At 37.4% G+C, this 22,367-nt stretch overlaps 1 protein-coding gene across 1 annotated transcript; it reads right to left on the bottom strand.

The window, feature by feature from the left end:
- Window positions 1–5,120: 5,120 nt before the first annotated feature.
- Window positions 5,121–21,972, bottom strand: LOC109419188 (antigen 5 like allergen Cul n 1). Its single transcript, XM_029866964.2, has 3 exons — window positions 21,814–21,972; window positions 5,834–6,105; window positions 5,121–5,774 (listed from the first exon to the last, which is right to left on the bottom strand). Exons 1-3 carry the CDS (start codon window positions 21,830–21,832, stop codon window positions 5,265–5,267), a joined length of 801 nt encoding a protein of 266 aa, XP_029722824.2. The 5' UTR covers window positions 21,833–21,972; the 3' UTR covers window positions 5,121–5,264.
- Between the last annotated feature and the right edge of the window lie 395 nt (window positions 21,973–22,367).

Here is a 22,367-nt window from a genome sequence, read left to right on the forward strand (position 1 = left end):
TTGAAGTTCAGCTGCAACCGTTTTTGGATGTTCCTGGGCCTTCAAGATTGTACGATCGTGACCAACCATCAACACAGCGACTGGCGAAGAAAAGGAGCATTCCGTTCCGTGATCCATCCAGCAGGAAACGAAGACTCCCATCTCACTTCGAATATTATGGGATTTATTAAGAGGGAGATGTTGGGGAGTCAAGCTAGCCATGATTGACAAAGGATAATGTCATTCAGAAATACATTCATTCTCGTTCTACCATTCAACCAAAGCAGTCACAACTCTTAACTGTAGAACATAACAGAAGGTGATCATCAAATGATGTTTAGAAGTTTAAGGATTAATTTTGAAAGAAATCCATAGAAGATTTTCTTAGAATCCTTCGTCAAATGTATGTTGAAGTCTAATAAGGAATGTTCGAAAGAATCTCCAGGAAAATACTTAAAAAAAATCTTGGAAGAATTTCTGAGCGAGTCTGTAGAATGTTATCAGAAGAAATCATTGGAGAAATACCCAGAGGAACCTCTGATTTTCCTAACCAATTGCTGAAAGCATTTCTTAAAGAATCCGTAGTTAGTAACCTGAAAAAAAAAACTCCCGTACGGATTCCTACAAAAATCTACAAAGTAATGTTTAAGGAGACCCATGGAAGCATGGGAATTTTTGGAGAAGTTTCTGAAGCATTTTCTAATGAAAATTCCAAAAGAAATCCTAGAAGAAATTCTGTAGTAATCCATGGAAGATGTTTTAAAGAGCTTTCAGTAGGAATTCGTGGACGAATTTCCGAATCCTTCTAGATTCCCTTGAAATACTCCTGAAACTTCCAGGTTTTCCCTGAAGAACCGTGGGACCCTCTAAAACGCCCCTGAGTCCCCTGGAACCTCCTCCTAGCCCTCCTAGTAACTCCTGATACTTCTCTGAGACTTCCTGAAGTGCCCTTGGACTCCCTGGAGCCCCCCTAAAACTCCCTTAAACGGCCCAAGATTCTGTATTCGAAGTAAATATGCATTAGACCTGTTCACTTTGAAACTTTTTTTCTCCGATTCTCCGTGACACATCAAATTACACAAGTTTACAAAATAAAACGAAAGTCGTGAACTTCTGTCAACGACCAAAATTTTTGAAGCACAATTTAGTGCTGATTTCGAAACCGACCTTCAAAAAATTTTAAGTAGAACAGTTTTTGAGTTTTAGCTCAATATCGAGTTTTATAACTTTTCAAAATATGTAATTTACTAAAATGCAAATAACTTGCGTTTTGTTCAACCAATTTTAAATCTTTTTTTACCAATTGAAAGCTGAATACAATACCATTCGATCATCTTAATACAGGTTTTGCGCCAGATTGATGAAATTCAAGATATTGACGAGCTTTAGGGACGATCTTCTCAAATTTTAGCCAAATTCCCAAAAATTTTTGAAGAAATGTATTTTTTTTTCAATTAGAAAAAAACAACTTAAAAATTCTTTCTCGACGTTTAGTTGACATATCATATGTATAGGAATTACAGTAAAAATTTCAGCTCAATCGAAGAATTGATTACGGAGAATTAGATGTTTGAAGTGAGCGACTTTGCTTAAAAATAGAACAAAAATCGATTTCAAATCATCAACCTTGTATGGAAAGTCGAAAAAATTTCCGATCTACTGTAATTTTTTTCATTTGCGTTTTCGAACTCAGGGCATGATTCTACACCAAAAATGATCATCAGCTTACCGAGTTCAAAAATGCTGTAAACTAGTGTTATCAATCCACATGCAAAAACAAGTCTTCAGTCCAAAATTGAGTCAAATTGATAAAGATTTAAAGGTGTATCAAATCGATTTTGTGTTTTTTTAGCCGTTTTCACATAAATTTACTCAGAAATTCACAAAATTGCTCCGAAAAGGTGCCGGAGATACCGTTAGGATATAGTTAGAACAATACTCTACAACTTTGCCGAAGACACTACGGTGTTTAAATTGCGTATTTTGAAGTTATTCAACAATTTTAGTTAAAAAATCACGAAAAAACACGATATTTTTACGATTTTACATATAAAAGCCATGTAATTTTACATTATTTTAAGTGACTAAATTAAGTATCGATTACTCCTTTGTGTAACGAACATTTCGTCCATACATCATTTTTGTGTAGAAATTCGTTTTCATTGACTAATTTTCAAAAGTATGTCACGTTAATACTAAAAATCGCACATAGTTACCAGCACGAATTAAAACAAAGTTACCCATGGTTAAGACGTCATGCCATCGTATTCTAATATATTTTGATTTAAGTATCAGAAATGGTGCAGATGATAAGGCTCGAGCCTGCGGATCAGAAGGTCCCAGGTTCAAGCTCAAATACATGATAAACTTTTTTTCTTTCTTTGTAGCAGTGAGGATCAGGGTTCCTGATTTCGACTTTTCATCTTCTTCCACATGCGAAGACAGTCAGCAGCGAACGGTTGTCGCTTTAGTTTGCGTGCTTGCTTGTCAGCGACGACAGCAAACTCCGGCGAAGGGTAGGAAGCCACACTTGGAAATTACTCATTCGTCCACATTCGCATCGCAAGCGATCGAGCGGTGATGCGATTCGTGAGTTTTATTGTGCATACGAATTTTTGATGTTTCCAAAAAATGTTTATTATTTTCTTTGCTAATCTAGCATTTCAACAACAATACACTAAAAATGTATGCATTACATGCAAAAATTCTCTTCTAGTTATGATAATAGCTGCTTCGACCGCTGACCAGCATTCTTCACCATTCGCCATTCATTCATTCGCGTGCGATCCTAACTGCGACGAATGGCAACGAATATCCATGCCGACCAATTTGCGCATCGCTTCCCACTGGTGATGGGGTTGCATGTTTGATCATGACTATTCGTTTGCTGCATCTTTCTCGATTCGCTTCAGCAAAGAGGAGTGAATATGAATGGAGTGAGGCGAATAAACCGATCCTTGGTGAGGATGATGAATCTGCCATGACTTACACGCAATCTCCCAAAAAATAATGATCGGGACCTGCCAAAAAGCCCATTCCAGAACTAGCTAGATATTTAGTTTACTTGTTGACAATAAATCGTGTCGACGAGATCACCTGGGCGAAATATTGAGCATCTGTTTGACAACGACCAATTTAGCTAAAACAATTCAATACGATGATGGAACTGCTTCTGGATGCAACATTTTTCATACAACTGTGGGTGAAGCTTACTTGTATCTATCTACCCACAAATCAACACAACTACACGATGAAGGGAAACTTCATTCTTACTATGCACTCTACGGTTTCGAAACAAGGCTATGATGCCAAATTGCAATGAGATGCAGTGCGTAGTTTCATCAACTTATAGCAGGATCGAGACGCAAAAAAATGCTATTCCAGGACTCGAACCTTGAATCTTCGAATCGACAATCTCATGCTCAACCATCTGCACCAATTTGAAACTAATGCAGATGAGACATAGAAGTGTAATGACGTTTTAATCATGGGTAACTTTGTTTTATTTTGTGCTGGCAACTCTGTACAATTTTTAGTATCAACGTGGTAAACTTTTGATAATTAGTGAATGAAAACGAATTCCTACACTGAAATGATGTATGGAAGAAATGTTCGTAACACATAGGAGCAATAGCTCATTAAATTAGTCACTTAAAACCTGTAAAATTACATGACTTTTACATGAAAAATCGTAAAAATATTGTATTTTTTCGTGATTTTTAAACGAAAATTGTTGAATCACTTTGAAATACGCAATTTAAACACCGTAGTGTCTTCGGCAAAGTTGTAGAGTATTGCTCTAAGGAAACGTTCAAAAATTACGTCCAACATTTGGGGAAGGGGGGGGTCTAGAAAAGTGTGACAGTACGTGTATTAGGTATAGGAAAATAGCGTGACAGAGGGGGGAGGGGGGTCTAGAAATCCCAAAAAATGATGGACGTAATATTTGAATCTTCCCTAACTATATTTTAACGGAATTTTCGGTACCTTTTTGGTGCAATTTTCTGGATATTGGAGTACATTTTCGTGAAAATGCTCGAAAAAACACAAAAACGATTTGATACACCTCTAAACCTTTATCAATTTGGCTCAATTTTGGACTGAAGACTAGTTTTTGCATGTGGATTGATAATTTGATGTAACACGGGTAGGTTAAAAAAAGTGAACAGGTCTTATATGCATAAGCACATTCATAATATGACATGCATAAAAGAGGCGAAGAAAACAGATTATCCTTTTTTGAGCAATCTCTCCCGCCCAATTTCACCACCATACCTAGTTAAAGCAACACCTGCGTTGCTTTACATTCGGCGCTTGACTCGATTTAATGTAGTCAGAGAAATGATAACAGTGTATAGCGTGTCGCCCTGATTTGCTAATATGAGTCGATGGAATATTTTTTTTCTTTTTGCATTACAACGCATTGGAACACCATTTGTATGTTTTGCGTATGCCACATCAACCATGTCGTGTTTGTTCTCGTTTAATATTGATTTATAGAAATATATTGGAAACGTGAAAGCCATTTATGAGGCTCAATTATAATTTAGTTTTGCTGTAATGTTGCGTTTCATACTCTGTGGATCCAAACAAAATACATCTCAATGTTCTCATGTTGGAATATGTACAATCAGTTTTGTGATCCGGCGATGTGAATCTACATATAATTATAAACGCAAAAGGATGCATTTGAATTGGATATCCTGGACAAAACCTTATTATGCTTGATCAAAAATCATGAATCAGTTCGTCAGCTTTGTTACCTAATAATAAACGAAAATAAATTAAACCTAATGCTCATAAAGCCATTCATTGGATGAAAAGTGATATGTAGAGCTTCTTCATTAGCAACTTTTAAGTTTTTCCGGCGTGGGAGAACGGGTATTTATTTACTGGACAAAAGAACATTCGACCAAGACCGAGTAAATTATTGGAAAGTATCCAGCACTCAGCCGACGTCAGCCAATTTGAACGGTACAAGTTTTCTCAATTTGCAAATCAGGCGTGAATTACTGATCTTTATGGCAATTAATTGGATGAGTTGAGCTTTTCGGCCGATTGATTACAATGTTTCAAGATAGTTGGTGCGATTTGCATGAGTGAATTTGAATTTTCTTTCGCAAACAATAAACATCAAGCAGTTTCCCAATCACCAAAAAATACTGTATTGCTATACATCGCAACCACGTGTCGGGTCAGTGGTTTTCTTTTGGCATGCTGACAACTTCGAAATCTAGAATTAGTACTACAATGCTGTCCTGTTTTTTTTTTTCTGGTGGTCCACCCTAAGCTTGTGGAGCCGGATAGTCGATCAACTGTGGCACCGGTTCATCCTCGTTACACAGACCGGCGAACTTGGAGTTGCAGCCAGTCTTGCACTGCGAGCACGGAGCACCCTTGACGTAGATGGGAATACCGATGAAATCGTTGAACGAGTAATTGCACACCAGGTACATCTGCAGCCAGGCGTTCTCGTTGGTCCATTGTGCAAGACCGCATCCAACCTTGTTGACCTTATCGCTACCCAGCACGGCAAAGTGGAACACCATCACACTCTTGCCCGGATCGTACATGGTGTTGACCATGTTCTTGTTGACGTCGTGACGCTCATCCCACCAGCTGCTGATCAATTTCGGGACCTGGTCCTTGACGTCGATCGTATCGGCACTGGTGGCGATGTAGTTCAAGTTCTGACCCGAGTTCAGATAATCCTGCGTGTTATGGCACTTGTCGTGACCTCGTTCGCAACGGTTTGCATTCATCTGAGCCGTGGCAGCCAGATCGTCGTCCCAGGTCTGAGAGAAGGAAGATCAGTTAAGGATCGCGAAAAGATTGTGGCATTTCAAAAACTTACCAAAGTGGGCATAGCGGCGGCCTTGGGCAGCCATTTCACACCACCGGTAGCCAGCGTGCTGCGGTAGTTGTTGTGGGTGTCCAGAATCAGCTTCTTCAGTTCGTCGGTCATTTCGATGATCTTGGCGTCCTTCGGGCAGGACTTGCTCAGCTTGCCGTCGTTGTTGCAACCGATGTTCGGAACGCCACCGAAGCAGATCTTCGAGTCACAGTAGTCCGGCGCCGTGTAGGCGCGCTTGAGCGAGGCCATGACCACGAGTGGCCAAATCCAGACTATTGGGGGAAAAGTAATAAATTTTACTAGATCAGCATTGTTAAAAATAATGTAACCTGAGAACATTTTAGATTATTGAAGAATTGCAAAACTCTGACTGTGATAAGGGCCTACAATGTGATGAGAAATATATCAGATTTTGGTATAAAAATCATATTGAGTGAATTGTGCTCTGATACTTGAGAAGCATCTTGAAATGTGAAGAAACTTGGATCAAAATTTAAAAAAGCTTAAGAAATCTTTGTCGCTAATGTATTGCTTTTGGGCCTTTTTCAATTTGAATCAATGAACAACTTAACTTGACATTTGCTCTACCTGTTGGAGGCATTAGTTTGGGTGCAAAGTCAATCTTTTTCAACATCTTACAACGTCATTTCAATATAATATATCAATTGTTGATAGCGCAACGTCTACTAGTGGCCTGACTATGTCCCTATGCCTCTGAACGTATCTACTGCAAATTGTGGTAAAATCTGGTGGAAGTGTTTGTTCCATAGTTTATTGTAATCATGTATTCTTCTTGATAGAGTAACATCTCAACTGACACAAAGCTTGCTATTCAGCTAGTGTTCGATAAGCACTTCCACGGTTATTAACTAAGAGCTTCCTCTGACAATGACCATTTTGCAAATGTATATCGTGTGGATGACATGCCCAAGGAAATTAAAGAAATATCCTTTACTATTTTTTTTTTTAGATTTTCCATGCAAAACTGACTGTTTTGATAGATTTTTGTTCTATTGTTAAGCGAAGTTGCTCCCTACATACTTCGTAACAAATGCTCCGATGCACTACTTTCTCAAAATCAGTAAGAAATTATGTATCAAAAATTTTGATCGTTGATATACACTCCCGATCAAAAGTTTGGGGTCACCTTTTCAAAAACACGTCATTTTTTAGGCCCATATCGCCGCCAATTTTCGTCCGATTTTAAAACCCTAGGTCTCATTCAAAAGATAATAAGTCAAAGTATCTTTGAACATGATTTAGGTGGAACATTTACATAAATATTTGTATGTAAACTTAACCCAAAGTTGTCAAATTTTCTGAAAATAAACTGACGGCAGTGTCGCTGGAAATTGGATTTACCAAATTGTCAGATGAGAGCAGTAATATAACCTTTTTTTTTGTCTGTATTAACGAGATTTTTAGCCTTAGGCTAGTTCATCTCGGGACTTACGCTTTACTTCCCTTTCAAATTAAGAACTCACATTTTGTTAGTTTGTAGGGAGTGGGATTCGATCGGTGGTCCTCGGCATGATAGTCAAGTGTTCTAACCATCACACTAGGTCCACTCCACAGTAATATAACCTATTTTCCATAAGTTTTCAACTGCTTTTTACCGAGCTTGGCTAAAAAATCCGAGAAAAAAGTTATTAAGTAAATTTACTCTTGATGTCATCGACCAAAAGTTTGGGGTCACCCCTCAATATGATGTATCGGCCAAAAGTTTAGGGTCACTTTCGTTAAACCTGGAAAAGTGATTTGGTGATATCTTCGTCATCTATAATTCAATTTTTTTTTTCTCATTTCAAAGGTAATTAACTAAATTTACGTTTGATGTCATTAATTTTACGTTTTCAACGATTATTATGTGTAAAAATGTTATGTATGTTTAACACATTTCACCACATTAAAAAAAAAAATGATGCAGTTTTACGTAAAGTTTAAGCATGTAAATTTTAACAAATATGTGTGGTTTTTTTTTTTTTTTTTTTTTTTTTTTTTTTTTTTTTTTTTTTTTTTTTTTTTTTTTTTTTTTTTTTTTTTTTTTTTTTTTTTTTTTTTTATTAAAATAATTCGTGTTTTACAATCTAAGTTTACATTTTTATGTTTACCAGTCTAACACACATTTAAATAGTTTCCGAATTGCTTTTTGAAAAACGCTCTATTATTCCATCTAATATCTCTTATGCTTTTCTTGAACCAGTACAAACTTAACGAATGCTTTTGTCTTGCCATATAACTTATACTGTGCACCGCCAGCCACATTGCTGCTTTTAGTCTTGAGTTCTTTTCTGGAACAAACCAAGCTAGAATCTCATCAAGGTTTACAAACTCTAGGTGAAGCTTATTTCGAATGATGTCAGAAACCCATTCGCGAATTTCAACCGTTTTTCTGCATTCCACAATGCGATGAAAATTATTGTCAGGAGTCCGACAGGTATCACAGTTAAAATCAGGTATTCTGCCGATACCGTATTTAGCGAGCTTTTCTTTGTTGGGAATGACGTCATTAAAGAGCATGAATAAATTCGATTTATCGTCCGAGCACAGCCAATTGGAGCTCCAGTTCGTCCACAATAGCACCCAATTCACGTCAGGATAATCCATTTCAGCTTTGATGCATATGTTTCTCCTATTTATGAAGAAGTTGTAAAGCATGTTGGTTGATTCACAAATGCTGTTGTTTATCAATTCTGATCCTATTTCAATCCATTCTCTTCCGTTTCTTGTTAGTTGTGCTTTTTGGACATACTCCAGCAAGTAGTTTTCCTCTTCAAGAAGCAAGTTTCTTATGAAAAGTGCTTTGCATTTTGCTTCCGGATCAATTAGACGGAGGCCACCTTTTGTATAGTCCAGGTACAACTGGTCTCGCGCAACTCGTAAGATATGTCCACGCCAAATGAAATTTCCACAAATACTTTTGATTTTAGCCAGATGACGGTTCTTCGGAGGTAAAATCTGGGCTAAGTACCATAATTTGGATAGAATAAACGTGTTCAATATCCAAACTTTTTCCAACAAGTTCAAGTTCCTTGATTCGTTTAGTGTCACTCGATATTGTATAGCTGTTATCAGTTTTTCGTAGTTTGCATCAATCATTTTCGACCAATTATCAGCAATCACAACTCCTAGAACATTCATGTTATCCACTTCTTTGAATATTTGCGGTCCAGACGAGATGTTATTTAGCCTCAGAAAAGAAGATTTTTGAAGGTTGACTTTTATTTTAGCATATATCGAGAAGGAATCTACTATTTGCATAACCAAATCGAATTCTTCCTGAGTTCTGACGAAAATAGTAATATCATCAGCATATGCGGTTAACTTAATAATTTTCCCGTAAATTAAGATACCACTTATGCTATCATGTATGCTCCTTATTAGAGGCTCGATGTAGAGGGAGAACAGGACCATACTGAGCGGGCATCCTTGTCGTACTGAAGATTTTATCAAAATGTCCTGCGATAAAAATCCGTGGTAAAGTATCTTCGAGCTCGCTTTACCGTATAACAATTTCAAACAACTGATAAGCTCAGCAGGAAACCCGTATTTGTCCAACACTTTCCATAAAAAGGAGTGGTCTACTTTGTCAAACGCCTTCTGTAGATCCAGGCTAATAATAAAGCCTTTCAATCGTTTAGACTCCATTGAACGCGATATAATTCTCCGGAGGTTCAAAACATTAGTTTTACATGATCTTCCTGCAATCAACGCCGTTTGTTCTGTTCCTATCAGGGATTCGAGAACCAAGGTGATACGATTGGCCAAAATCTTACAAAACAGTTTGTAATCCGTGTTAAGTAAGCTTATAGGACGGTGATCTTCAATATTTCTTCTTCGTCCTTTTTTTGGAATCAAAGTTATTATTCCTTTAGCAAAATCTGTGGGAGGGTTAGTTTGACCAGAAAGATATGAATTAAAAAGCTTTTCAAGATCTTCTTTCAAGACTTCAAAGTGTTCTAGATAAAATTCGTAAGTCAACCCGTCTGGCCCAGGTGACTTCTTTTTTGAACATTGCTTTAGTGTTCCAAGGATTTCTTCCTGTGATATATGACGAATCAGTGTGTTGGCCTCATCTATGTTCAATTGTTTTTGGATGGACGATAGCGGGTCATGGTTTTGGTCAGTTACATTTTCACTATCTTGACTGAAAACCGTCGAGAAATGCTGATGAACTTCTGACATAGTAAGATTTATTTTTCTGTCGCCGTTCGCTTCTGGGTTACTTTTTGAAATAAGATCTTTATGATGTAATTGCTTAGAGACATGAACAATACTTAAACGCTCCCCTTCGATCAACGAAGGATCTTTGATTTTTGACCGCAAGTTTTCTAATCTTTTGTGTTCGAATTCCATAAGCTCCATTTTCACTAAATTGATCTGTTCTGTGGTGTTTTCCCCAGCATGCTGTTTTCGAGTTAATGTTTGCAGTTTTGCGTATAGTGCATCCTTCTGTTGATTGACTGATTGGTATGACTTCCAAGATTCGTTTTTGTAAAAACTTCGAATTTTCGCTTTAACAGCATGATTCCACCAAGAATTGTGGTCCATGTAGCTAAGTCTGCTTTTCAACTTTCCGTATTCAGTCCGAAATCTTTGACTTATTTCCGGATTTGATAGAAGGCTAGAGTTAATTTTCCAATACCCTCGGCCGCGTGGATTGAGAGTAGTCGGCTGGATCCCTATTTTCAACACAACAGCGTGGTGATCCGAACAAGGAACGCCAACTGTCGAAACCTGTCGAACTCGATCAAGGAATTCTTGATTACCATAAATTCTGTCCAGTCGAGAAGCAGTTGGGCCTCTGTAGAATGTAAAATTTGCAGATTTCTTTTCACTCGCAATGTCTTTGAAGTTAAAAGCATTCACTAAAGTTCGTAAACCTTTGGATACGTTTTTTATACTTGAATTAGAATCATTCGGCTCGAGAATGCAATTGAAGTCTCCGAGCATAACAGAGTACATACAATTCGTTTTGCTGAGGTGCACAGTCATTTGGTTCAAAAAAAGATCTTCACGTTCCCTTTTCTTATTCGTGCCTGAATGAGCGTATACATTAACAAAATTAATATCATTAATGACGACTGATATTATTCTTCCTGATGGATCTAACACAAATGAATGAAAATCTATATTATCCTTGATGAGCACACCTGTGCCCTTTCTGTCAATGCTAATGTTGATCAACGAAGTATACGATGGTAAAAAAGAAAAATTATCGAATGCTACCTCTTGTAAAAAGGCAACGTCGATATCAAACTTTGTAATAAAATCTTTCAACAGCGACTTGTTGATGTCCGTGTTGATGCTGTTCAGGTTCAACGTTGCAATATTGAATACAAAATTCATTTCACATAATTACAATATCTTACGGCTTATTTTTTAGATTTTTTGTTCTTTGATCGAAGTCGTTTTACCTGTTTTTCCAGAAGACCTCCGGAGCTCAATGCTACCCCTGGTTTAGAGGTAACTTCGGGCTCTGTCGATGACGCCTCAGATTCGTCCTGTCGATTCTCGTTGACGCTAGCTGCTTCGTGACCCCGCTTCCTGTGCTCACTGGTGCTCTTCTCGATAACCATTTCCTCGGTTGAAACTGCTCCGGTTGGAGCTACTTCGGTTGCCACCACGTCGGGCTCTGCCGCCGCTTCTGGTTCCTGATCTTCTGCTTGCTGGATCGCTTCTGTATCTGCTACAGCTGTAGCCTGAGAGGATGCCTCGTCAGTGCCGCCACGAGTGTCGTCCTGAATACCGGATATCTCGCATGGGGCCAGCAATCGTTCTGCTGCAACCACACGCGATGTGCTCGGACGCTGGTTGTCCGGTGCCAAATATTGTGTGCGCTGACCGGATGGCCCTTTGCTTATGCCGCCAGTCAAAACACCTGCGTACGTTCCGCTGTTCTGCTTCAGTCGTTCGTTCACTGAAATCCTTTTCGGGCAATTTTGCTTCACGTGGTCCGTTCCGTTGCAGACAAAACATCTCGTCTGCATACCCTCGTAAAAAATACGAGCCTGAAAATGCTGAATGTGCACCTGTGATGGTAACGCTTCCGTAACCTCCATGTGCGCGCCTCGGACACCGTTTAGAATAGGATATCCTGTGTCCGGTCCATATCGCTCGCGTACGAGCTGGTGTATTTTGCCGTATTTTGACAAGACGTTTGCCACGTGCTTATCTTCAACCTCAATGGGAATACCGAAAATCCGGATGTACTTGAAATCACCCCTTGCCGTAGAAAACGAAACCGTTGTGATTTGTCCGTCATCGTACGCGAAAATGTCCGTAGTCGGACATCGCAGCAATTCAGCCTTCATCAATTCTTCACTTTGGAACTTGACGTACACGCTGTATTCCCTCGGTTCCCGAAACATTGCTGTAAGCATGTTCGGCTTCCATTCTCGCTTCCTGAAGAAAGCAAACACCTCTTTGTCCGTGGGCATCTTTGACTTCGCATCGAACCTCACTTTCACACAGTTGGTGTGGATGTTCCTTAGCTCCATTTTGTTCCGTACCGATTGCTTCGCCCCAAGGTCAATATCACAAAGCTTTTGCTTAACAATAGCCTGACCGGCCAAATGCTTCCACTGTGAAAAACACACTGCTGTAGATCTCGCACTTCTATCTCCGCTGACGGCTGAACACGAACTGGCGTCCTGTGGTTCAATGTCTATGCAATAAGTACCATTCATTATGTTTTAAACAAGCCAAAAAGAATTGAAAAATGACAACTATATCAACAAATCACTTTTCCATGTTTAACGATAGTGACCCAAAACTTTTGGTCGATGACATCAAGAGTTAATTTACTTAATAATTTTTTCTCAGATTTTTTAGCCAAGTTCGGCAAAAAGCAGTTGAAAGTTAATATAAAATAGGTTATATTACGACTTTCATCTTAAAATTTGGTCGACATAATTTCCAGCGACACTGCCGTAAGTTTATTTGCATTTTTAAGAAATTTTGGCAACTTTAACTTAAGTTTACATGCACACATTTTTGAAAAAAAAATAATTTAAATCATCTTCAAGGTAACTTTGACTCATAATCTTTTGGACGAGACCTGGGATCTTATTGTATTACTCGAGGCATCCCTGGAGAAATTCTTGGGTGCATCCCCGGAGAAGAAATTTTCAGAAATGGGTTTCCGAAATCTCTGAACGAATCACCTTCTTTTGAAAAGATCCCGAGTGGAATTTTTGGAGGAGCAATTCATGGAGGAATTATTGGAAAAATCTTAGCATCTGGCCTAATACCTGGGAGAATCCCTAGAGCAATTTCTGGAGGAATTGCTGAAGAATTACGTGGAGGAATTTCTGGAGGAATCCCTGAAAAAAATCCAGGATGAATTAATGGAGTAATCGCAGGAAGAGTTTTTGGAGGAATCCCTGGATGAATTGCCGGAGGAATTCCGGGAAGAATTCTGGGAAGAATCCCTGGAGAAATCTCTGAAAATATTCCTTGAGGAATTCCTAGAAGAATTCTTAGAAGATTTCCTAGATTCCCTACATAAATTCCTGGAGAAATCCTGGAGGAATCTCTTGAAGAGTTCCAGGTGGAATCCCTGGAGCAATTCCAGGAGAAATCTGTGAAAGAATACCTGGAAGAATTCCGGGAAGAATTCTTAGAGCAATTCATAGAGGAGGTCCAGAAGCAACCTCAGGAGAAATCACCCGAGAAATTCCTTCAGGAATCCCTGTAGGAACTCCTGGATGAACTTCAAGAGGAATGTCTTGAGTTATTCCTGGAAAACTCCCTGGAGAAATTTTCGGAGGATTTCCTAGAAGAATTTCTTGAAGGGTTTCTGTTGGAATTTGGAATGGAATTACTGGAGGAACTATTGGATCAATTCTTAGAGAAAACCTTGAAGGAATCCCTGGAAGAGTATTTTTTTAATGAATTCCAGGTAGAATCTCTGGAGGAATTTTTGTAGAAATCCCTGGAAAAAAAAACTGTAGGAAGGAGTGGATTTCCTGGAAGATTTTTTGGAGGTTTTCCTGGAGAAAGTCCTGAAAGAATTGCTAAAGGTATTTCTAAAAGAATTCCTGGATAAACTCCTGAAGGAATTATTGGACGCATTCTTGGATGAATTGCTGTTGAATTTTCTAAAGGAATTCCTGGATCAATTTCTGGAAGAATCCCTAGAGAAATTTCTAGGAAAAATCTTGGAGGGATTCCTGGAGAAATCACAGGAGAAATCATTGGAGGGATTTCTGGAGGGGTAATTCTTGCATGAATTGTTAATGGAATTCCTTAAATAATCACAGGAGAAATTCCAGGAGAAATCACAGGAGAAATCATTGGAGGGATTTCTGGAGGGGTAATTCTTGCATGAATTGTTAATGGAATTCCTTAAATAATCACAGGAGAAATTCCAGGAGGGATCCCATGAGAAATTCCTGAAGAAATTCATAGAAAATTCCTATTCGAGGAATTCGTTGAAGAATTTGTTGAGAAAATTTCTGGGAAAGTTGCTGAAAGAATTCCAAGAGGAATTCTCGGAGGAATAATTGCTGGAGTATTTTCTGAAAGAATTGAGGAATGAACTGCCAAGTGTGGAGCGGACCTGGTGTGGTGGTTAGAACACAAGACTATCACGCCGAGGACCTGGGATCGAATCCCACTCCCGACATACTCACAAAAAATGTGGGTTCTTCCTTCGGAAGGGAAGTAAAGCGTGGGTCCCGAGATGAACTAGCCTAGGGTTAAAAATCTCGTTAATACAGACAAAAAAACTCCCAAGTGAATCCTTGGAGGATTTCTAGAAGACATATCTGGAGCAATTCCTAAACCCTTGAACCCTTGAAGAATCCTGGATGCAAGCTCATGAGGAATTCTTTAAGAAATCCCAGGAGAGCTTTCCATACGATATCCTAGAAGAGTTTTTGTAGGAATCCCTGAAAAAAAAACTGAAGGAATCCATGTCTGCAGTAATTTCTGTACGAATTATTGAAAGAATCCTTGAATAGGCTCCTTAAGGTTTTTGAAAGAATTCTTGGATTTATTTTTAAAAAATCAGGAAAAAAAATTGAAAGAATTCCTGGAAGAAATCCTGCAGAAACACTTTAAATAATTTGTGATAAAATAGTTGAAGGAATGTATGAATTAATTTCTGTGGCACTCCACAAATATCTGAAAGGATGCGGTGAAAATCCATTGAGAATTCTTGGAGATGCACTGGAACAATCACTAGAGGAACCTCCAAAGATAACCCAGGAGAAATTTCCGGCGAAATGTCTGGTGAAATCCCTGGAGAAATTCTTGAAGGAATCTCTGAAGCAATCCATGATGGAATCACTGAAAAAGCTATGATACAATTCGTGGAGAAATTTTTCGATGCATCCTGAAGTATTTCTTGGTGCAAGCTCCCATGGAGGAATTTACGAAGAGAAAGTCCTTTGAGGAATTCCTGAAGAAAGCCATTCTTACTCCAAAGCCTTAACCACTAGACTAACTGGAGACCCTTTTTTGATATGTAGAATTTTATTAAAAATCCTTGGGTTATTATAAAAATTCAATCCGATATGCTCCATAGGCCTTCTCTTATTATGTTGATACTCCTAAGATTACATCTCTACTATTTTTCTACAGAAACTCCTCCGGCTATTTTTTTTAGAAATTCTGAGAGAGATTTCAGATTCAGCTACCTTTTTCTCCAAGAATTTATTTTGGGTAGATTTCCCAACAATGTTATAACCTATTTGTTTTCAAGAGGTTTTGAACCGTTATAAAACCACGATGGTTTTATGTTGGATTTATTATGGTTTTATAAGCCACTCGAAACAACTTGACTTGAAAATGTTACTTTGGTTCTATGAGTTCTTTTTGAAAATTCAAAGGGGATAAGTTAAGAAATTCTTCTAAGGATTCGTTCAAACAATTCATCAGAAATTTATTAATGGACTACTTCAGAATTTTCTTTATAGATTTCTTCGGAAATTCTTTCAAGCATTCCTTTAAACAATTATCCAGTGATTTAGACAATTCGGCACCAACATTTCAAAAGGGCGTAACTGCATTTTCAACCAATGCCTTCTCACAAAGCTGTGGAGCGTATCCCATCCCTCTCGAGCAATCCACTAGCACAAATAGAAAGATAAAATCCTCCTCTTTCGATTAATGGATGTGAATTGCGTGAGATGAATGAAATACGACCCACAGCTCTGTGAGAAGGCATTGGTTGCAAAAGCAGTTACGCCCTTTTGAAATGTTGGTGCCGAATTTTCTATATATTCCTTCAGGTATTTATTCGGGAATTCCTCCAGAGATTCCTGCAGGTGTTCTTGTAGAGATTCCTTCAGCATTTCTTCCAAATACTTTTCGATGAATTACACCAGAGTTTATTCGGCATTTTACTCTAACGATAACTCAAATCATTTCGCCTCTAATTCTTTTTTTTTTTCAAAAATATTTCCTACGAACTTCTTCGGAAATTCCTTAAGGCATATCTCATTTTTTTTTCTAGGGATCTATGTAGACGCAGACTCCAAGTATTCGGGATTTTTTTCTCAGAAATTCGTCCACATATTTCTCCAAGAATACTTTCAGAACATTTTCCAAGAAATTTATTGGAGGTTTTCTTCAGGAGTTTTCCTATCAATACTTCAATGCTTTTTTTCTAGAAATTCCACCACAGATTTCATGAAGAGCTTCTCCGCAAAGTTCGTAAGAAAACATTCCTAGGATTCATGGGATTTTTTAGGATTCCTCCATGGATTCAATCAAAAGCACTTCATAAGATTTCTACAGGGATTCCACTGAAGGTTTCTTTACTACCAAAAATGTCTGCACCTGAATGTAAAGTTTCGCTGGATTACACATAAGGTACCCCGGGGCAAGTGGGACCTAAAAAAATGCTAATTTGGTTTTGTCATGCCATATATTTCAGAACACATTTTTTTAATAATTCCAATGAACCCAAAAGACGTTGTTGGTATATTTGTACTTATTAACGTGCATTAAAACTGTTTCAAAATTTTTACATTCCATATATTATGCATATAATGAAAAGTGTAGCAGATCTTCATTTACTGCGTTTCACGGGGCAAGTGGGACCTATTCAGAGTTTTTGTTCAAAGGGCTTAATATAAGTTGCAACAAATAAGGTAACATAAATCATAAATCCCTTATATGAATGACTATGTTTAGAGATTAAAATAAGAAGAGGTTTAAGGCATCGTGCATAAATTACGTAACACATAAAAAATCGCTGGGGAAAAAACTTAAATCAACTCTAGCAGCTCATGCAAAATAAATTGTTTTTTCTATACAAAAAGCGCCGTAAAGTGAAGAAACAAAAGATTTCAAAACTTGGTCTCTATATTATATAGTTGATGAATCTCGCCAAAAGTAAATCTGGGGCTTCGAGATTTCCAGTGATATCTTCTCCCTCACATAGTCTTACGATTATTAAATAATGTTTTTATTAAATCATGAATTTTGAAAAGGCCATTTCCCTATTTTAATTTGTTATGAACGGTTTCTGAATGCTCAAAAGAATTCATTATGCAGCGTAAAGTGAAAAAATAATGGAAGATATTTAGAGAAAACATAAAAAATACATGCTATTGGTTATTTTTTCGTTTTACCCAAGGTTTTACCATTTTTAACAAGAATTTTATCATATAAATAGAGGTAATAAAGTATAATTCAACAGTAGATTGCTTAACACTTCAATTTTTATTCACATTCGTGCTAATTTCATCGTAGACTGGACAAGGCGAGATGGACCCATAAAATTGTGTTTGTTCATTCTCATAGGTCCCACTTACCCCAGATAGCGAAATGCACTGGGGCAAGTGAGAGCAGTAAACTAAAGGTATTAAATAAAAATAAAATACAGCATTTTCATTTGAAATCATTTGCAAGAACTCCGAATACTATCCTGAAACCGAAAAAGTATTTGTAGAATGACAAATCTATTTTTAAACGACGAATGTAGTAAAGCACGTCAATCTCACCTAGTGAATTGAAAATTACGTATAAACAACAATAACGTATATGGTCTCTTTATGGTTGAAACAATAACATTTTTTGTATTTAAAGTATCCGTAGGTATGATACCTATGTTTTCCATGAAGAATGTTAGTCTTAAAAATAAAAAATAAAAGAAATACCAGCTATAGGTCTCACTTGCCCCCGATTCTCACTTGCCCCGGGGTACCTTATACAAATGAAAGGTTATCACAAGATTTATGTTTGTGTTAAATGTGCTATTTTAACTTGTAAATATTCCCCTAGTATTAATGCACATTTATGGGGCTCTGGGAGAATAGAGGCCCACAATCCTATTTCGATTGCCAACATTCAGGCCATTTCGGGCCGTGATTAAGTACTAGAGATGTAATCCTTTCCCTGGCACAGTCTTCAAGTTATAGAACTCTAGTGATGAAACCCGAATCGGGATGTCTCTTAGGATTAGAAATTCCTCGACAAAACTATGAAAGCAACTAGTACTGTGAGCGAAAGGCAACCGCCATAGAAAATACGGTTAAAGGATTGACTGATGGACCAACAACATTATTAAAACCTCGTCATCCTGGCATCGGAAATAGTTATCCAATAGAGTAACAGCGCAAAATATATGTAATGTGTTGTGTACAGTGTAGAGAATTGTCAGACAAAAGAGGCACAAAACAAGCAACAAAGAAGGCGCGACGATTACTCTTTATCCCTACTGGTAACAGATAATGACATGATCTCGAAAATTTTTGTTGCAGACAAAACGGAAGCTGAATTTAATACTAACCCAAAGTCGAAACTGTTTGAAGATAGATCTTCAGCAGAGTTGCAATGTTTACTGACTCGAAGTTACCGTTCAAAAATCGCAATGCAAGGCTTAAAAATCTCTAAACTCGTGGTGTACGATGTTTATCCTATTATTTTCAAGTTGGAACAAACTTATGTCGTATTAGGTGGATTGTCGCAACAAACACAGGTTGCGACATTGTCATTATTGTTGCGCGATGGTTTGATTTTGATTCACTGGTTGTGTATGTTCGTGTGTGATGTCCTTATTTATTACGCATTTGTATTGTTCCACTATAATGTCATATTTTAATGTGCATTTGAAGTGCTACATTATTTTTTTTGTTATTAGGTACAACCAAACATTACAGCGGTACAGGGGAGAGTCTACCTTCCTGATCACGGAGCTCCGCAAGCTTTCTTTCATAAATTTCTGCTGTGATTCCTTCTTCGGAGATATGTTTATTTCCAGAACCAGAATTTTAGTGATTCCTTAGGAATTTCAGAATGGGATTTATGCAAAAGCACTTTCAGCGAGGTTTTCAGATATTCTTCTCAAAATGTCTTTACAAACTTACAGGAATTGCTTCTCCAAGAATTCTGTGAAAAATTTCTTCAGTGATAAATATCTGCACAAATTCCTACAAGGATTGTTTTCAGAAATTGCTCTTACGGTTCCATTAAAAATATCTCCCGGGATATCTTAAATAGTCTCTGCAAAATTTGTTCAGATATGCATGCCTTCATGGGTTTTCAGAAGTTCATCCAGAAATTGCACAAACATAATAGAAAGCTTTAGAAACCTCTACAGGTATTCCTTGTAAAATCTATAGAGAAAATTCTAAAGGAATCTTCTAAAAATCCTCTACAGAAATAGCAGACAAAGGTACTGCTGCACAGTGTTCGAAATCGATGATTTTACGATCAAAATTAAATAACTTTTTTTAGGTTGGTTCTAGAGGTTTGGCGTGTTCTACAAAGTTTTTCTGCATGTTAAAAGGCGTATTTTGATAAAATGTAATAAATGATTAATCCCCCTAGAAGTGAGATGAAAAATTTATTTTTTCTAAATATTTTTTTAGAGGTTTGACGTCTTCGGCAAAGTTGTAGTCCATAATAAGAGAACAAAAATCGTAGAACATGTCAAAGCTCCATCTCTTACGGTTTTCGAGATATGGAGCGTTTTGTGCGAAGTACCCCTAAAACTAGTTTTTTCAGTATAGCTTCAACAGATATAATCCTACAGTTTTGTGATCTTCTACAAACTTGTTCAGGACGTCGAATTACACATTTCTTCCGAAATTGTCAAGTCATTATAACTTAAAACAAAAAAGTTATAGGCAAATTTATCATATTTTAAGGTGTACTTTCACCTTAAGTAACTATTTCCGGCGCAAAATGGCGCAGATGGCTCAGTCGGTAGTTGAAAGATTAGACTTTTTACTATCACTTGGGGGTGGAAACCCTCGTGGGCAATAGTGGGAAAGGTGGTTTAAATACATGACAAAAACTAATTATTTTGCCTGTAATACAAGCAAAATAAATAAAAAAAATAATAATTAAGAAGCCCACAGTAATTTTTCCTGCACTGTGTTTCTTCCGGCAATATTTGACAACGTTTTTGCAAAAACCAGTGAGTTTTTATCACTAAAAATTGAAACATCAGAACAAAATATTGTTCCCGAGAGTTATAACTAAAGCTAGTTCTAAATAAAAGTATTGAATTTCTTCAAACTCATGACAACATATCTATGCCCAAATGAATGACAACCTTCTCAATAGTCATAAAACTGAATGGCTACGGTGGTTAGAATATCAAATGCGTTTTGATAAATACCTTCGCAGTTCTTATTAAGGTAGTTGTAATTTTACATTCTTCAATACATATTTTGACGACTTCCTGCTGAAAATAAAGTTAATCTTTAATATCAAATGATCAATTTGATATAAAATTTTATTTTCAACCCGATTTATGTGAAGTACTGTTAAAAATATGAAAAGTACTTCAATTAACTCATGATGCAGACGATGGGACGTAACATGTAATTGGTTAACGTCAAGCGATTAAAAATAATGTTTGAAATTTAAAAAAAACTATCGCGTTATATCTCGGCACCCCCTGTATTTTATTGATTTATATCTGATATATTTCTATTGCTTCTCAGTTGTAAGTCAAATTCGTGGATTACCGAAAAAGCTGATAATCTGCTATCGGACGAATCAAAACTTCTCCTGATGTTTTCCGATACTGATTCCGTAGTTGAAAAGTCAAACAACAAATATTAATATAAATACATGAAAAAATAACAAAAAAAATCTACTATGTGTTTTGAAGCACATCTTGAACTGTTTAATATTTCCTTCTTCCTATTTCTAGCGCTACTTAACTTGAATATTGCCCCAAAAAAAACTTCAAACAGGTAATTTTAAAGTAACTTTATCAGAAATTGTCTGACCATCTGATAGTAGACAATATGAATTCAAAATCATGAATAAAATATTCTGTTTGGTAAAAACAAGGCTCAAAAACGACACGAATGCAACTTTTGTGTAAAGTGTCGCTAATTTCAGTAAATAAATAAATAAATTGTATGAAATAATAAAGCATGGCAGACTTTTCCCGAAATCATTCCTTATAAGGCGTATATAGTGGAGTCATTTTCTTAGGGGCGTATCAATATTTGGGGCGCTAAAATTTGGATACCTTGAGTAACCAGCTCTGATTTTACGCCCGACGTAATAATGAGCTTTAATTTATAATACACGTGCCCCTGAAGATGGCACAAACTTCGTGTTGGAATGTCATGTAAATTACTAATATCGTGTTCCTACATAAGAACGACGTAGCCAATAAGATCTCAAAAAAATATATTCAAATTTTTCTCCCAAAAATTCAAGCTCTAGGTATATATTCACAATGTTTTTAGGACATTTTGTTTTTCAACAGCCTCTAAGATTTCTTATGAACCAAATGAAAATTAAAAATCAGCTAGCCATTTGACGTAGACAATCTGCCTTCAATAACTATCTTTTTGTCGTGACTGTGTAACATTCTCATTAGCACTGTAACGTATTAACGCAATTGTTGCATTTGTAATAACGATGTAACCGTCATTAGTTTGTTAAGTCATTATAACGATGTTTCATTCCCACACACTTCACTTTGTATTGATTTAAATAATCTCTGTTTTCAATTTTGACTTTCCCTTTTACAACACTCTCCATGTTTTGCTTACATTTGGCCACTCCGAACATGTTGATGAACAAGTCTTCCTATCACCACCAATCGAATCACGCACGTTAATGCACTTTCCCGAATCCGAGACCTCTCACACTGCACTGTTGTTCCACTTTGAGGAACCCGCGCCAAACAAGATGCTAACTTGCCAGAACGCACCCCATTATATACTGCCCATAAAAATCATCCCCCTCGTAAAAAAGTTCTCTCAACTGGGCGGTTCACTTTCCGATTTACTTAACATTGAACAATGTAAAATTATTTCCCTACCAACTTCCAGTAATCCAGAATTCACAGGGGGTGTGAGATGCGTGCGCTTCCCTCCTCCACCACCGCCCCACCACGGGTTGACCAATTAGCCTGAATCGTCGATGATACACCCTCTCGCGCAATCACCGACCTTCTCCCCCCGAAATCAATCAAATCAGCTGCCCCACGCACGCATAATGCGCACGCCAGTCTACCCCTGCTGTGGTCACCCCAAGCCCCCGGTGAGCATCGTCAGCGCCCTCACGTCATGCAAATCATCAATGTTCGTCGTCGTCGTTCGCT

This window comes from Aedes albopictus, chromosome 3 (assembly GCF_035046485.1).
Source record: "Aedes albopictus strain Foshan chromosome 3, AalbF5, whole genome shotgun sequence".
Taxonomy (NCBI): domain Eukaryota; kingdom Metazoa; phylum Arthropoda; class Insecta; order Diptera; family Culicidae; genus Aedes; species Aedes albopictus.

Coding starts and splice junctions, on each gene's coding strand:
- LOC109419188 (XM_029866964.2), bottom strand. Junction 5,775..5,833: donor CCGCCGCTATGCCCACTTTG/GTAAGTTTTTGA, acceptor TCCTTCTCTCAG/ACCTGGGACGACGATCTGGC.